An 18,123-nucleotide genomic window follows, 5' to 3' on the forward strand; every position below is an offset into this window, starting at 1 on the left:
GGGCATTGAAGTTGGCGAGACTATCTTCGAAACTTAATCTAATTATAAATATAGTGGTGCGTCGAGTAATCACTTGTTCGATACGTCAGAGGAATACAACGTTGCGAATGGGATATACAATTAGAAATTATGAAGCATTGGACTTCCCCGCACTCACAGCATGGAAATGGAGTCATATGTGACATTGGAAATTCAAGGGCCATTGAATGGCACGTCATTAATTGCGATTGTGTTCCCATTTCTATTCTTCCGATTACAGCGCCATTAATGGCTAAACGAATAAATTGCTTTGGACAAAACGTAGGTTTATTTTACCGTAGAATCACAGTCTGCAATAAAAACGGTGGTTTACAGTGAAGAATTAAGATTTCAAAATTGCCCCTCGCCACCCACACATGGGATGGGGTGTGGGGTCGGCGTGGTGTCACTGGATGTCCCCCTCCGAGAGAAACAGACTGGAATTGTAACTTGTTTTGATGCAATGTGTAGTTTTCGAAATATTTCAAAGGCTTCAGTACCTCCTAACTTCGTGTCGGACCTTCTTTTTCTCAGCACAGTGCAGCAACTCGAGGTGGCATGGGCTCAACAAGTGTTTGGAAATAACCTGCAGAAATATTGAGACATGCTGCCTTTATAGCCGTCCATAAGTGCTAAAGTGTTGCTAGTGAACGATTTTGTGCTCGAACTGGCCTCTCGATTATGTGCCATAAGTGCTCGATGGGATTCATATCGGGTGATCTGGTGCTTGTGGCCGTCTTCAAACGAGTCACATCGACATCGTGCCTCTTTCGATTTAGGTGCCTTGTTGGAATATATCGACGCTTGCAGCAGAAATGCATGGGCTATCGATATCCACTGTGTATATTGTATAGTGCTTCCTAATGGCGGTTGTAGGTTGATTGTTTTCATGAAACGCTGAACGTTTATATACATACAATGTTAGTAAAGTTTTCTCATGTAAACAATCTAAATAACGGAGTCACTTTAAGTGATGTTTACTACGTGAATGTTTCAGCCTATGAATAAAATATACTCGTGAATCACAAATACACAAGGGAATAAACGCCATAACGTTGTTTAACAAGTGCTGAATTATAAATAAACACTAAAAGATATGCATGGTATAGCCAACCCTTATTGCTTTAATGAGTATTCCCGTATGTTGAGTGAGAGTGTGCAGCTTACCACTTATTTAAGTGCAGACGCTAATCGTCGGAAAGATGCGGCATACTAAAGTTGTTCGGTGACTTACTGGAGTTTTACATTGCCACATGTAAGTGTATAGTTCTTTTACATAACATCGTCATTTTCATATAGTATGAAGAGCGAGGATTCGAATTTGATGACGGCTCACGAAATCTTTCGGCACCATACTGCCAGATATACATTTCTGTTTATTTGTTTTTAATTTGACAAGGACGCTGTCTAGCTTGTAATCTTGAAATAGCAACAATGAACGTTCTTCTGATGAAATAATCTGCCGCATTGTTAAAAGAAAACAGCCCACCAAAGTATGAGTGGGTTGTGTTATACGTTCTCTTAAAAGTAGTAGCATGGTGGAGGGTACTGCATGAGTTGTGACCTGTCAAGTTTACCTCATTTTTTAGCATACTATAGCCCTTTCTTGTATTGTTGTTGTTTTTGTTTTCTTGTATCTGTTTGGAGGAATATGGAACGCTGTTATTCCTTAAATCAATGCAACAGATATATTTCTTTGTTTTACTACCTCTGCATATGCATTTAAAGGATATAACCGTAATTCGCAGTCGCACGACATTAATGAATTTAAGGAAGCTGAACAAGTGGGGGGAATACACAGACATAAATTACAGAAAGAAATCGACATGTTATGCCGTGATTTTTTCCCAAACCGTGAAGACAGATGTTTTCTAAAAGATGAGATTTTTTAAGGCTTTGACATTAATTTTCGTAGTAAAATAAATGAAAGGTAATCACACATGTGTACATGGGTAATTTAGAGCTCTGCTTAGCAAACATCCTATTTCTCTTGGATGCCGTGACATTCATGTAGATAAAATATTATGTAGGAAATTTGAATGCATTTTATGTTCTGAACTTATTATAATTGAAATATAGTAAAATTTTGTACTAGTTTTCAAAAATATTTTCAGTGAGAGATTATTGTTTAATTCAGTCCTCATGTCCCCACACTTTTTTTTCTTTTTTTCCCTCCAGATATCAGCAGTTTGGTTTGAGCACTGCAAATGATTAGCCACTGTGATTTCGTTTAATTACAAAATTAAGAATTTAAAATGAATAAAATCACATCCCAATAACATCTTTGCTCCATCAGATTCTTGTTTTTTTTTTTTATTTCTGTGTTTCATTTTATTTTTATCTTCCAAAATTTGCCACTCTGACTGACTATAGGGTGGTTATTATACTTGGATTTTTATCTCACTCAGATAAGAACAGAGTGTGACCTTACTTAAAGAATGATCAGATAATTTTGCCTATGTGGGTTAGAGAAACTATGGAAAAGATTTTTTTCTGAAAGGAAGACATGATTTTAGTACCCTAAACATTGTGTCATCACTATCGTTTTTATGAAATGTATGGTGGACATTTGCTCTGCTCTTTCCCTCTCTAATCGCCCCTCCCCCATCCCTCTTCCACCGTTTATGTAGTACAAAGCATGATATAAGTTTTTAGTGTTGTTGTGTTTAATCTACTCACTGACTTCTTAGTATCGTTCATACTATTGGTGATAAGTTGCAAACTTTTACTAGCGTGTCTCACAACCCAGCTCTATAGTGGAAACACTTCCGTAAGTACTTGCAGCAAGTTTCTGAAATTAACTTCTCAAAGCAACATGCGGAAGTTAACAGTTACAAGTTTTTATGCTAGTCTAAGCATTTGCAGAAGTTACTTGCTAGTGAATACACACCTTAACGTTCACCTCTCGTCACGTTCTTTGAGGCCTTGATTTCTGTGGTTGATGCATGAGGTTACTCAGTTTAACATCTTCTGAGTTCTGGGTGTAATGCAATAACATTTTCGCTGTATAAACCATACTTGAGAACATGCTGTATTGGATAAGTATGAGGAAAGAAATCTGATATAGTCTTGTTGGAGGATCAACCTGCCATTTACCTGAGATAATTTTGGGAAATCACAAAAACAATATATTAGGATTGTTAGATTGGATTTGAACCCCATTCCTCTCAAATATAAATCAAATGTCTTAAAAGTAGTACCTCCTCACTCAACATCATATTTTGCAATCACATTAGTTGCCTCATCCTCCAGTCTCATCCCTTTTCATTCTTTCTCTGATGTTCTCTATTTCTACCAGTGCTTCCCCATTTCTACCAGTGCTTCTAATTCATGTGTCTGCTGATCACTGCTTTTCTTCATATATTCGCATTGCACTTTCTCTCCTTTTGATCCTTGTTCACTCTGACCTGATCACTGTATCCCTTTCATCTGCCATCGTATTTGACATCAGTTGCCACCAGGTCTTACTTTGTTAACTGTATTCATTCTGAATCATAAAGCTATATATTCCTCTTACAAACTTTTGTGAGAGAGAAAAACTGTATCATACTCTACCTGCTTCAAATTTTGTTTTGACCATTTGAAATATCATAAATTTAGACATTTTCAATGCAATCAGTTTGTTACTTGCCTCCTCCTCTCCCCCTCTCAATCTGCACTGGACGTTTGCAGGCCACTGTAACCCAAGTCTGTAAGGAAACATAGTGGTATGTTTCTCCAGTGATCTCTGCTTTATTAACATTGGTACCACACTTTTATATTTTATTGTGGGAAGAGTTTTGATTATTGTTATTATATTATTTTTTCCCCTACATGGTGTAGTGTGGTGTGGCCTTTGTGTTCTTGATGTTGTCTTTATCTACAACATACCATTTATAGGATGTAGCTCATAATTCATCATGAGCTTTTCATTGATGCACACTTGTTTACATATAGCAGTGCTTTTAAATGATAAATTTCGTTTTAGAAGTGTTCAGTGCCATTCCACACTTTTTCCGGGCATTTGTAATCCATATTCATTATCAGCATCAGAATGTTGTCATCAGCATACCTGAGATTATTACAGTCTTGTTGAGATCTTTAACTGTTCCTCTGTTTATTTCTTTGGAATATGTGTGTGTGGAATAATAAAAGAGAGAATTGACGACTTTGAAATGTTGCTTGACATATCCAGAATGTCATTCATTACAGCCAGAATTGCTCAACTAATTTCTCTGCCTTAACAGTTGGTATTTTTTGCCAGTAAAGGATAGCAACAATCTGCATATTATTCTCACATCTGTATGAGACTTGTAACTGTAAACTACTGTCTGTGTTGTGTTGTGTTAAAGGCCCTTCAAAAACAACCAAAGACAACTTGGTTAATTCTTGTGTATCTTTTTGCCATTACTTGAATGCTTCAAAGTACTTTGCTCCTAAAACCATATGAAATACAAAATGTGTGTATTTTATATTTTTCTTCAAGTTGCATACACAGAGGTGACAGAAGTCACACGATATCTCGTAATATTGTGTCAGACGCTTTTGCCCAGCGTAGTGCAGCAATTTCATGTGGCATGGACTCGACAAGATGTTGAAACTCCTCAGCAGAAATACTGAGCTTTGCTGCTGCCATAGCGAAAGTGTTGCCAGTGCTGGATTATGTTGATGAACTGGTGTCTCTCTTATGTCCCATAAATATTCTATGGGTTTATGTTAGATAATGTGTGTGGCTAAACCATTCACTTGAATTGTCCAGAATGTCCTCAATCCAATCACAAACAATTATGGCCCAGTGACATGGCATCATTGTTTGGGTCGCAAAGGGTCTCATAGTAGCTGAACATAACCATTTCCAATCAAAGATCAGTTCAGTTGGACCAGAGGACCCAGTCCACAGCATTATGGAGCCACCAAAAGTTTGCACAGTGCTGTGTTAATGAATTGCATCCATGGCTTTGTGGGGTCTGCCCCCACATGTGAATCTTGCCATCAGCTCTTACCAACTGAAATCCAGACTCATATGTGCAAGCCACTGTTTTCCAGTCATCCAGAGCTACCAATATGCTCACAAGCCCAGGAGAGGTGCTGCAGGTGATTTTATGCTGTTAGCAAAGGCATTCGCATCACACGTCTGCTGCCATAGCCCATTAACGTCATATTTCGCTTCGCTGTTGTAATGGATACATTTGTTGTACATCCCACATTGCTTTCTGTGGTTATTTCAGGCAGTGTTGCTTGTCTATTAACACTGACAACTGTACGGAAGCATCATTAGGTAAACGCTATCAGCCACTGCGTTGTCCGTGGCGAGAGATAAGACCTGTAACTATGGACCTCGGAATAAGATATTCTCTGATGATTTACAAAATGGAATGTCTCATGCATCTATATCTAACCACTATTCTGTGTTCAGAGGCTGGTGATTCTTATCATGCAGCCAGAATCACATTGGAAACTTTCTCACATGAATCATCTGAGTACAAATTATAGCTGTGCCAATGCACAACCCTTTTATATCTAGTGTACATGATTCTACCACCATCTGTAAATGTGCATATTGATATCCCATGACTTTTGTCACTTCAGTGTCTTGTAGTGTAGTAGCTTCATGCTAATGCCAGTGCTGATGGCAATGTGGCATGATTACAACACCAAAAGGACCATTGAACAGTTACAAGTAATGTGAAACCATTTACCGTAGACAGTAACTAGCTGCGTACAATTAGCAACCACAGAACTTTGTTTCTACAGAGTATTTACATTAGTTACATCATCATGTGCTTCTAAAATAAGCACTGTCCAGCCATCTAGGTTTACGTTTTCCATTATTTCCCTAAATTAATTAAATTGAATGGTTACTTTGAAAACAATACTGTTAATTTCCTTCCTCTTTATTGTCCTATAGAAATATTCTTTCTCCCCTTCTGTGTACATTAGTGATTTTGAATCCCTAATTGCTGTCTGTGTGTTCTATACGCCATGATTATGTGCTATTATTTCATAGGGTAAGTGCAGCCCCCCCCCCCCTTTCTCTTTGTGTGTGTGTGCGTGCGTGCGTGCGTGCTTCTAAGAGCTATTTGATCAGACGTAAAAGTAGTGCACAGAAGCTCAGTACTCTAAGCACATTAGCTTTTTAGTGCCTGTTAGCAGTAAGTGTCAAACTTTCTTTCAGTTCTGTACATCCTTAGGTCAGATTGGATGGCTCTTGGTCTTTTTAATACAAGTTGTGAGTTGTATTTTTTAGTTAAAGTTGTTTAGGGGCAGTAAGTTTCAAGCTGCTGTTCTTGGCTGCATCAGTGATGTCTGTACTTCCTCACATGCTGCCTGGGAGCACTTGACACTACAGTGCCATCTTACTGTCCTATAGTGCACATCACCTCAAAGAGCAGTGGTTCCTAACCTGGGGTAACTATCCCTAAGGGGTAAAATGGAATTACCTGAGGGATAAAACAAAAGGGTTCAATTGTATTTTGGCCACAAAACTAAATTATTTGCAATGGATCAGTATTTCATAAGATTATAATACTAATTGTGAAAGTTACCAATAATTACATCTTTAATGTCAAATACTACTATTAATACATGAGATACAGTGATGGAGGTTACAGCTTGCGAAACAAATGTATTAACATATTCCTTACATAGTCCACCCACTACACACATACTTTCTACCATATGCCTATGACAGTAAAATAATTGTGCCATATGTATCACATATGCTTACATATCTCATGAAAATGTCTTCTCCAAGTTGTAAGTAATTCCCACAATAGACCAGAAATTATTTCATTATTCACGCAACAATAAACAAGCTGATTGACAGCACAACACTATGGTAACTATGTAATTGCTACCACACTACCATTGTGTCTACACATTATTATTATTATTATTATTAATGTGTAGACCAGAAGAGGACCATGTGAAGTGTCCACTTGAGGTGATATTTTCTTAAGTGCCACAGTTCTTCTTATGTGCCACAGTTCTTTCATCTTCTCACTATGCATTTCCTTCCTTTAATCCAGCCAGGTTGTTCCTGACTTGAATGTCTTGACCTCTTGGCTCACTTTCCACTTGAGTACTTTCTGCTTGAATGTTTGTCTGTCATGTATATCTGATTCTGTTATTGCACCATCCTTCAGATCTCTCCTGACTTCAGTAATCCACATCATGTTTTTGATGCTTTCTGTATACTCAAACATCTGTTTAATTTGTCAGGTGTCTGGCATTCTCTTGATATGCCCATAAAATTTCAGTCAGCATTTCTTCATGTCACGTATTATCTTAGATATCTGTTTGGGTTCTTGCTTTCTTCACTATCTGTAGTCTCCTACCATCTTATTGGGCCCTAGGATTTTTTTGCTGACTCCACTCTCAGGTTCCTTGATATTTCCTAGTGTACTTTTCCACTCCAGGATGGATGTATCTGGTGTGTTGTGGTTTCTGGCATGATGACAGTGTTGTAATGTCTCACTTTTGCATTATGTAATACGCATGATGTAGATGTTTCCATTTCTCAAGAATGCTCTACTCGATCTTTTGATTTCTTTGTTCTTCAGTTTCCTTCTGTACCCCATTTGCCCATTATCAAGTCCCCAAGGTACTTGAATTTGTAAACTCCCTTGATGTTATCATATTTTGTCCTGATCTTTTTGATTTGAAATGTGTTCTGTTTTCTCAAAGTAGATCTGTAGTCTGACCTTTTCAGCCTTCACCAGTGAATGCCAGGCAGCCAGTATCTGGGGGTGGGGGGTACTAGGTAATATCTGATCTCACTCACGGGTAATAATTCAGAAAGGTCGGGAACCACTGTCATATAGTGTTTCTAAGTGTAGGGGGAGAAAGTGTGTGCAATATGGAGTTATGAATAGGATGAGGTCTGTTAATGTATGGTGGCATGTTGATACTCCTTACAAATTGTTGCTGCAGACAGCACTGAATGAAAATGTATGAGCACTAAAGGCTACAGTCTGGAGGAGAGCAGTTATTTACTTTCATTGTCACTCATGGCAGTGCACATGAAACAAGACTAAATCTCACTGGCTGCCCTTAGCAGAATAGGTTGCAAAGAATGGTTGAAAATTGGGCCTTCTTGTGACACAATACTGATTTTAAAAGAGATGGATTGCTATTATCTGTGAGTGATTGGTGGACTGTGCAGAAATTGTATGTCTCCAGGCTAAAGGTTAATTTGGGCACCTGTCACTTAGTTGTGCCCATACACCTTAAAAACAGCTATGAGACAGTGGCTGTTGCTGATAAGGTACCTGAAACAGCAGGAGTCACCTCACCTCTTTGGAACTAGGTCCAGTCTTTCTGCAAGGCTTGGACTTGCATCGAGCAAGGAATTTCTCACTATTGGGAGCTCAGTTGTGAGGCAGGTAATGCAGCCCCTCTGGGAAATAACAGTCAGATCAGGAAAAGTTCAGCTCTCATACAGTATGTTCCTGACAGATCATGTTCTGAATATGAAGAAGCCTCTGGTTACAGGTATTGAACCCAGAGGATACAGCCAGCCACAAGTTATGGCTCATATTGGCATCAGTGAGATATATTGCCTGGCTTCAGAGGATACTGTCAGTTCCTTTCAGCAATTGGAAGCAGTAGCAAAGAAGGCTGCTTACACTCATGGGGTGGAGGCACAGTTTGCAATTTATTGTACCATTCCACACACCGACTGCAGTCCCCCAGTTCGTATCTCAGTGGGAAACTTAAACCAGAGGCACAACAAATTCTGTAACAAATGCACGTTTCTTGACATTCACTGTTAGATAGAGCCATATTAACTTGTACAGATTAGGCATTAAGTCATTCACTTCATACAAGAAGCAATTATTAAAAGCAACAGAGTAAGTGTGGCATGCACATGAATATTTTTTAGGTCAGAGAAACCCCCTTTGAAGGCTCGACAAATAGTTTGTACGTCACAGAACTCTAAATGTGTCACCTGTGTTTGTTATGGAGCAATACACACCCTTGCAGATCAAAAGAAGTAAATGTTAACCCTATATTTGCTAACTGCAAAAACATTCATGGTAAGATCATAGAATTACTCTCATTTTTTGATGGTACTAGTGTGCTTATAATGCTTAGAATAAAAAGGTAGCTTGGCACAAAAATAAATGACAGTAAATTCTTAAATTTTGAATGGAATTTATGTTGGGAAAGCAGATTGGCCTCCAATTGTGGTGCTGCATTTATCAATGTAAAAAGTGTCACTAATGTGTAAGGGGATAAATCCATACTGGGAATGCCAAATAATCTGGATGAAGATAAGCATCACAAGAGGTCCAAAAATAGATTGTCCAATCCATCTGTCAAATGCCTCAATAACCACCTTTTGCAGTGCAGATCACTGCAGCATGTGAAGATATGGTAGAAGAGAGTTGATGAGGTCCTGGAAAGTACCAACAGGGATGTGGAGCCATGCCGACTCCAGTGGTTTCTCAGTTGAAGATCCATGGTGTGACAAGCCTGATTGAGGTTTTCCCTCAGATTCTCGATTGGGTTTAAATCCAGGGAGTTTTGTAAACTCATCCTGGCGCTCCTTGAACCACACACATACAATGCAAACTGTGTGGCACATTGCATTGTCCTGCTGGTAGATGCCATCATGCTGAGGAAAAACAAATTGCATGGTTCCCAAGGATAGGTGCATACTTGTGTTGATCCATTGTGCCTTCCAGAATAACAAGATCAACCACAGAATGCCACAGAAATATTCTCCAGACCATAATTCTCCTCCCTCCAGCGGACCCTTCTGACAGTTGTTGCGGGATGTTTGCTTTCAGATGTTTCATGCCATACAGTCCAATGACCATCTGTCCGATAGAGCACAAAACATGATTCATCTGAAAAGGCCACCAGCCACCACCCAGTGGACATCCAGTTGTGGTATCGACATCCAATTTCCAGCCTTTGTCGCCAATGAATGGCAGTCAGCATGGGTGCATAGACCACGTGTCTGTTGCAGAGGCCCATACGCAGCAATGGTCATTGAGGAGACACTCTTGGTAGTCCTCTGGTTCTTCTGGGTGGTCAGCTGGTTAACTGTTGCATGTCTATTCACCTGTACACATCACCACAGCAGTCGTTCACCTGCCATCTGTTATCTGTGGCGCACCACAGTTGCCTCAGCATCAGTTTCTGATAGCACCATTTCACCATGCACGGTATACTTTAACCACGGTGGCATGCAAAAAGTTTACAAACTTAGCCATTTCAGAAAAGCTTCCACACATTGCACAAAAGTCAATGATAAAGCCCTTTTGGACACCAGATGAAATGTTCCGTTTTCACATTACAATGCTATGCGCACTGTTTGCTGCCCCCCTCCCCTCTCACCTACCCAGGCCCCTCCCCGACACACCTTATATACCCTCCACTGCTAATGCTGCCACTTGCCATCTGTGCATAGTTATTTGCACATTGACGTAAAACATAGGTGGTGGTCACATTAATTTAACTAGACCGTGTGTTAACCAGACATCACATAGACCAACTGCATAATTTTCAACACTGCAGATAAAGCTGGGAAATATTGCTTGTAATGGCTTGGTCATGTTATTGTAATAACAAGAGATTTCAGTTTGTCAGCCGTGTGTATATATGAAAAATGTCAAATTACACTGTGATTTGGAATCCACATTAAACTGTAGGTTCCCCTCTAACTGGGCTTCTTAGTCAGGAGAAAGGGAAGGGCATACCAATGAATCTTCCTGGCATATTAAAATTGTGTGCCGGACCGAGACTCGAACTCAGGACCTTTGCCTTTCATGGGCAAGTGCTCTACCATCTGAGCTATCCAAGCGCAACTCACGACCTGTCCTCACAGCCTCAATTCTGCCAGTACCTCATCTCCTACCTTCCAAACTTCACAGAAGCCCTTCTGCAAACCTTGCAGAACTAGCACTCGTTGCAGAAAGAATATTGCAGATACATGGATTAGCCAAAGCCTCGGGGATGTTTCCAGAATGAGATTTTCAGTCTGCAGCAGAGTGAGCACTGATATGAAACTTCCTAGCAGATTAAGACTGTGTGCCGAACCAAGACTCGAACTCAGGACCTCTGCCTTTCGTGGGCAAGTGCTCTACCATCTGAGCAATCCAAGCACGACTTGCGACCCGTCCTCACAGCCTAAGTTCTGCCTGTACCTTATCTCTTACCTCTGCAAGGTTCACAGAAGAGCTTCTGTGAAGTTTGGAAGGTAGGAGATGAGGTACTGGCAGAATTGAGGCTGTAAGAACAGGTCATGAGTCGTGCTTGGGTATCTCAGATGGTAGAGCACTTGTCCACGAAAGGAAAAGGTCCCAAGTTTGAGTCTCGATCCAGCACACAGTCTTAATCTGCTAGGAAGTTTCACATCAGTGCACACTCTGCTGCAGACTGAAAATATTCTGGAAACATCCCCGAGGCTTTGGCTAATCCATGTCTCTGCAATATCCTTTCTTCAACGAGTGCTAGTTCTGCAAGGTTTGCAGAAGGGCTTCTGTGAAGTTTGGAAGGTAGGAGATGAGGTACTGGCAGAATTGAGGCTGTGAGGACGGGTCGTGGGCCGTGCTTGGATAGCTCAGATGGTAGAGTACTTGTGTTCAAAGAAGTCTTTGGGTTGAAGACAGTTTTACCTGACGTCTAAGACTGGAAGGCGTACATTTAAAATGGGTGGCAGAGACAAAGATTCATGCATCATTGCGGTAAACTTGTTTCAAGAATATTATATTCACTATTTGTGATGCTAACTTATCAGATTTGGTAGCAAGAAACTTGCTAAAACAATCAATTTAGTGAATGTAGAGGCAAGGGTCAAGAACTAAAAGACTATTATAACATCAATGATCACTGGTTTTGAATGGAAAGTTAGTGAAAATAGAAGATATTTCTGCTTAACGATTGCGGCAAGGGAAGGTTACAAACTAGCTGATCAGCAAATGCTGAAGTCTATGTAGAAGATCTACAGCAAAAATTCATAAATATTCTTTGACATATGCTAAATAATTTCATAATCTGGAAGATAGTGAGTGGGTGGAGTGATCATTGTTCATTAAGGCACTTATGACCGCAAAAGAATAGTGTGTTTATGGCAGATTTCAAGGAAGCAGAATCCTTGTTGACAAATGAATGCTTGACAAAGAAAATACAAACAAGTTCAGCTACATAAATAGTGTTCAATAAATTTGAAAGCAAGATCCTGCCTGCCAAAGTTTCAAAATACCATAAAAGTTATTTTATTCATGTTGGGTCTTGTTGAACTCTGTGGCTGTATTCAATTACGGATTGTTGATGGAGAACACGACCAACAACAAACACATTTAAAAAGCTTTAGCATACTGCCAGAAAGGGCTTCGTGTTATCATACCCATTTTCAGAAGGCTACACTTGTTTTGTAACAGTATTAGATTTGTCAGTAGTATGTTGTCTGCTCCCATACTGCATAAGAATATTTGAGTAGCTAGTGCCACCTATATGGTGTTAATGTGTATGCAGTTGATAACAAATAAAGTGAATTACACGCACTTACATTTGTTCTGTTGAATGGAATTTTGTCTCATTTTGATCCTTTTTGCGTATTGTAATTCACTCATGAAATAGATCACTTATAAAAACTCCTCTCTGACCAGTTCTTGAGTATTATTTGCCAGTTTGTGACTCTAATGAAACTGTATTAAATGAACAGAGAGAGAGAGTGTAGATGATCTTGTGTTTGTTTATCAGTGAGAGGGTGTTGCAGAAGTGTTTGGCAAATTCTAGTTAGAGATGCTACAATAAAGGAGATGTACATGGTGGAGAGCTTTACTCTGAAAGTTCCCAGAGCCTATGTTCCAATATTAGTCAAGAAGAGTGTTCCTTTCTCCAGTACACATCTAGTGTTGGCCACAAGGTTAAAATTGGAAAATTCAGCCATATACAAAGGAGTATCAACAATGGATCTTCCCAGTCTGCAAATCAAGTCAGAAATGAGATCATCATCATCATCATTTAAGACTGATTATGCCTTTCAGCATTCAGTCTGGAGCATAGCCCCCTTATAAAATTCCTCCACGATCCCCTATTCAGTGCTAACATTGGTGCCTCTTCTGATGTTAAACCTATTACTTCAAAATCTTTCTTAACCAAATCCAGGTACCTTCTCCTTGGTCTGCACCGACTCCTCCTACCCTCTACTGCTGAACCCATGAGTCTATTGGGTAACCTTGCTTCTCCCATGTGTGTAACATGACCCCACCTTCTAAGCCTGTTCATCCTGACTGCTACATCTATAGAGTTCATTCCCAGTTTTTCTTTGTTTTCCTCATTGTGGAAACCCTCCTGCCATTGTTCCCATCTACTAGTACCTGCAATCATCCTAGCTACTTTCATATCAGTAACTTCAACCTTGTTGATAAGGTAACCTGAATCCACCCAGCTTTCACTCCCCTACAACAAAGTTGGTCGAAAGATTGAACGGTGCACAGATAACTTAGTCTTGGTACTGACTTCCTTCTTGCAGAAGAGAATAGATCGTAGCTGAGCGATCACTGCATTAGCTTTGCTACACCTCGCTTCCAGTTCTTTCACTATGTTGCCATCCTGTGAGAATATGCATCCTAAGTACTTGAAACTGTCCACCTGTTCTAACTTTGTTCCTCCTATTTGGCACTCAATCCGTTTAGATTTCTTTCCCACTAACATTACTTTCGTTTTGGAGACGCTAATCTTCATACCATAGTCCTTACATTTCTGATCTAGCTCTGAAATATTACTTTGCAAACTTTCAATCAAATCTGCCATCACAACTAAGTCATCCACATATGCAAGACTGCTTATTTTGTGTTCACATATCTTAATCTCACCCAGCCAGTCTATTGTTTTCAACATATGATCCATAAATAATATGAGCAACAGTGGTGACAGGTTGCAGCCTTGTCTTACCCCTGAAACTACTCTGAACCACGAACTCAATTTACCGTCAACTCTAACTGCTGCCTGACTATCCATGTAAAGACCTTTAATTGCTTGCAAAAGTTTGCCTCGTATTCCATAATCTCGTAGAACAGACAACAACTTCCTCCTAGGAACCCGGTCATATGCCTTTTCTAGATATATAAAACATAGATACACTTCTCCATTATTTGCCGTAAGCTAAAGATCTGGTCCTGACAACCTCTAAGAGGCCTAAACCCACACTGATTTTCATCCAATTGGTCCTCAACTAATACTCGCACTTTCCTTTCAACAATACCTGAGAAGATTTTACCCACAATGATTAAAGAGATACCTCTGTAGTTGTTACATTCTTTTCTGTTTCCATGTTTCAAGATTGGTGTGATTACTGCTTTTGTCAAGTCTGATGGAACCTGTCCCGACTCCCAGGCCATTTCAATTATCCTGTGTAGCCATTTAAGACGTGACATTCCACTGTATTTGATGAGTTCCGACTTAATTTCATCCATCCCAGGTGCTTTATTGCACTGCAATCTTTTGACCATTATCTCCACTTCCTCAAATGTGATCCTATTTCCATCATCATTCCTATCCCATTCTACCTCAAAATCTGAAACACTGCTTATCGTATTTTCACCTACATTGAGCAACTCTTCAAAGGCATCCACAGGATTCACCAGCAGTTTTCCTGACCTGTCCAAAATACTTGTCATTTCCTCGGACCTTTGGAGATGACGGAGTCCCGCCTCTAACTGACAAACCAGGGACTCCTAAGATATAACTTGGCAAACAAATGGTAATGAGTTGGGGAGCTATTAATATCAATGGGGGCTACTCTGGGAAGAAGGTAGAGCTGGCAGAGGCTGCAAGTAAGATGGGGCTGGACGTTTTAACTGTAAGTGACATTCGGGTAAGGGGTGAGAAAGAAGAGGAAGTGGGAGAATACAAGGTCTACCTTTCAGGAGTCAAAGCAGGAATAGCACAATGGGGTGTAGGGCTGTACATTAGGAAAGAAATGGAACCCAGCATAGTTGCAATAAGGTATGTGAACGAACGACTGATGTGGATAGATTTGACAGTGTCTAGCAAGAAAATTAGGAGTGGGCCAGTATATTTGCATTGTGAAGGGACAGATCAAGATAAGATGGATAGTTTTTATGAGGCACTCAGTGATGTTGTTGTTAGAGTGAAGGACAAGGACAGTGTTCTGCTCATGGGTGATTTTAATGCCAGGATTGGAAATCGAACAGAAGGGTATGAAAATGTTATGGGTAAATTTGGAGAGGATATGGAGGTCAACAGGAACAGGAAACAACCCCTGGATTTCTGTGCCAGTATGGGCTTAGTAATCACAAACTCCTTTTTCAAACGTAAGAATATTCACCAGTATACTTGGGAAGGCAGGAGAACCAGATCTGTCATTGACTATATAATAACAGATCAGGAATTCATGAAGGCACACGTGTATTCAGGAGATTCTTTGATGACACTGATCATTATGTAATCTGCAGTAAAATTGGGATTGTGAGACTGAAAGTGCAGAAGGTCAGATCCATATGTAGGAGGATAAGAGTGGAGAAACTTCAGGATAAGGAAATCAGGCACAAGTACATGACAGCGATCTCAGAAAGGTACCAGTTAGTTGAATGTAGTCAATTACAGTCATTGGAAAAGGAATGGACAAGGTACAGGGACACAGTACTAGAAGTGGCTAAAGAATGTCTTGGAACAGTAGTGTGTGAAAGTAGGAAGAAGCAAACAGCTTGGTGGAATGACACAGTCAAGGCAGCCTGTAAAAGGAAAAAGAAGGCGTATCAAAAATGGCTACATACTAGAACTCAGGAAGACAGAGAAATTTATGTTGAAGAAAGAAACAAAGCCAAACAGATAATTGCAGCATCCAAGAAGAAATCTTGGGAAGACTTTGGAAACTGATTGGAGACTATGGGTCAAGCTGCTGGAAAACCATTCTGGAGTGTAATTAGCAGTCTTCGAAAGGGAGGTAAGAAGGAAATGACAAGTATTTTGGACAGGTCAGGAAAACTGCTGGTGAATCCTGTGGATGCCTTGGGCAGATGGAGGGAATATTTTGAAGAGTTGCTCAATGTAGGTGAAAATACGATCAGTAACGTTTCAGATTTCGAGGTAGAATGGTATACGAATGATGATGGAAATAGGATCACATTTGAGGAAGTGGAGAAAATGGTCAATAGATTGCAGTGTAATAAAGCAGCTGGGGTGGATGAAATTAAGTCGGAACTCATCAAATACAGTGGAATGTCACGTCTTAAATGGCTACACAGGATAATTGAAATGGCCTGGGAGTCGGGACAGGTTCCATCAGACTGGACAAAAGCAGTAATCACACCAATCTTGAAACATGGAAACAGAAAAGATTGTAACAACTACAGAGGTATCTCTTTAATCAGTGTTGTGGGTAAAATCTTCTCAGGTATTGTTGAAAGGAAAGTGCGAGTATTAGTTGGGGACCAATTGGATGAAAGTATACCGGTGAATCTTCTAATATTTAAAAAATGAGTTTGTGATTACTAAGCCCATACTGGCACAGAAATCCAAGAGTTGTTTCCTGTTCCTGTTGGCCACCATATCCTCTCCAAATTTACCCATAACATTTTCATACCCTTCTGTTCACTTTCCAATCCTGGCATTAAAATCACCCATGAGCAGAACACTGTCCTTGACCTTTACTCTAACAACTACATCACTGAGTGCCTCATAAAAACTATCCATCTTATCTTGATCTGTCCCTTCACAATGCGAATATACTGACACAATCCTAATTTTCTTGCTAGACACTGTCAAATCTATCCACATCAGTCGTTCGTTTACATACCTTACTGCAACTACGCTGGGTTCCATTTCTTTCCTAATGTAAAGCCCTACACCCATTGTGCTATTCCTGCTTTGACTCCTGACTGATAGACCTTGTATTCTCCCACTTCCTCTCCTTTCTCACCCCTTACCTGAATGTCACTAACAGCTAAAACGTCCAGCCCCATCTTATTTGCAGCCTCTGCCAGCTCTACCTTCTTCCCAGAGTAGCCCCCATTGATATTAATAGCTCCCCATCTCATTACCATTTGTTTGCCAAGTCGTATCTTAGGAGTCCCTGGTTTGTCAGTTAGAGGTGGGACTCCGTCACCTCCAAAGGTCCGAGGCATTTTGCTCTGATTGTTGCCAGCATCATATTTAAAGTATCGGGGAATCAGGTTGCTAGCCTTACTTGCCCCGAGTCCCATTGAGTTTTACCCCTAACGGTTGAAGGACTAACCAGTGGATTTGGTAGTCTATGCCGTATGAGCACAAAGGTGACCACGACTCAGAATATGTCCGAGATGCCCAGACTTATTCCAAAGTAACTGGTATCCCGACTGTCGGGACCACTTACTTGGCCACTCATACGTTGCCCGTGGTTCATGAACTAGGACATGACTACAGGAACCCACACCATGAACCAGAAATGAGAAGGTTGACAAAATTATTGTGGTCCACTTTAAACTCTCTGCCATAGACTGCACAGTGCTTTGCAGAATGCAGATGTTCGTGTAGGTGTATGGGGGTATTCTTTGCTAGCTGCCATCAGAGCAAAAACAAAATTAATAAGGAAAAATACAAAATTTGGTGATTCAAATACTGATTTGGAGGAGTCCGTGAAAATTTAAGTTGACCAAACTTTAAAAAACTTACAACTCCAGTGTTAAAATATTGATATGTTCCTTTGATTGTAAATACCACATAAACAGAATTGAATAATGTGATATTGAGGCAAACCCATGTTGTTAATACAGTAAATAAAGTTACGTTGAGGGAGAAAAGCAAACTGTTGGTAAGAGCTTTTCTAGATTAGTTACAGGATCCACAGATCATTTGTAGATGATATCATAATTATGTGAAGATAGTCACTTTATGAGCTATTTAATATAAATAGTATTGAAATACTTTCCTTTGCAAAACATCTTGCAGATGTGTTAATGTAAAAGTATAAAATAATTTCTAAATTTACCTCACCATTGACTGCCATAAACACACAAACATTTAGATTGTAGAAGTAAATATATAATCCTTTTACACTACGTAAATCAGCTTCTTTTCAAAAACCTTTTTTCATATTTAAATTTTGGAACTTCAGAGGGAAGTACAGCTAGGCACAAAGACCATTCACCATCTACTAACGCATATTTG

At 39.8% G+C, this 18,123-nt stretch overlaps 1 protein-coding gene across 2 annotated transcripts in view; it reads left to right on the top strand.

The window, feature by feature from the left end:
* Positions 1-829: 829 nt before the first annotated feature.
* LOC126297491 (zinc finger protein ZFP2-like) overlaps positions 830-18,123 on the top strand; it is a 40,378-nt gene continuing 23,084 nt past the window's right edge. Inside the window, exon 1 of one of the 2 annotated variants that reach the window (XM_049988370.1) lies at positions 830-1,273. In XM_049988370.1, coding sequence (XP_049844327.1) covers positions 1,272-1,273 — 2 coding nt within the window. In that variant the 5' untranslated portion in view covers positions 830-1,271. The remainder of the gene's footprint in view (positions 1,274-18,123) is intronic. The other variant, XM_049988371.1, reaches the window with a different exon arrangement.

The sequence above is a fragment of the Schistocerca gregaria genome, chromosome X (assembly GCF_023897955.1).
Source record: "Schistocerca gregaria isolate iqSchGreg1 chromosome X, iqSchGreg1.2, whole genome shotgun sequence".
NCBI lineage: Eukaryota > Metazoa > Arthropoda > Insecta > Orthoptera > Acrididae > Schistocerca > Schistocerca gregaria.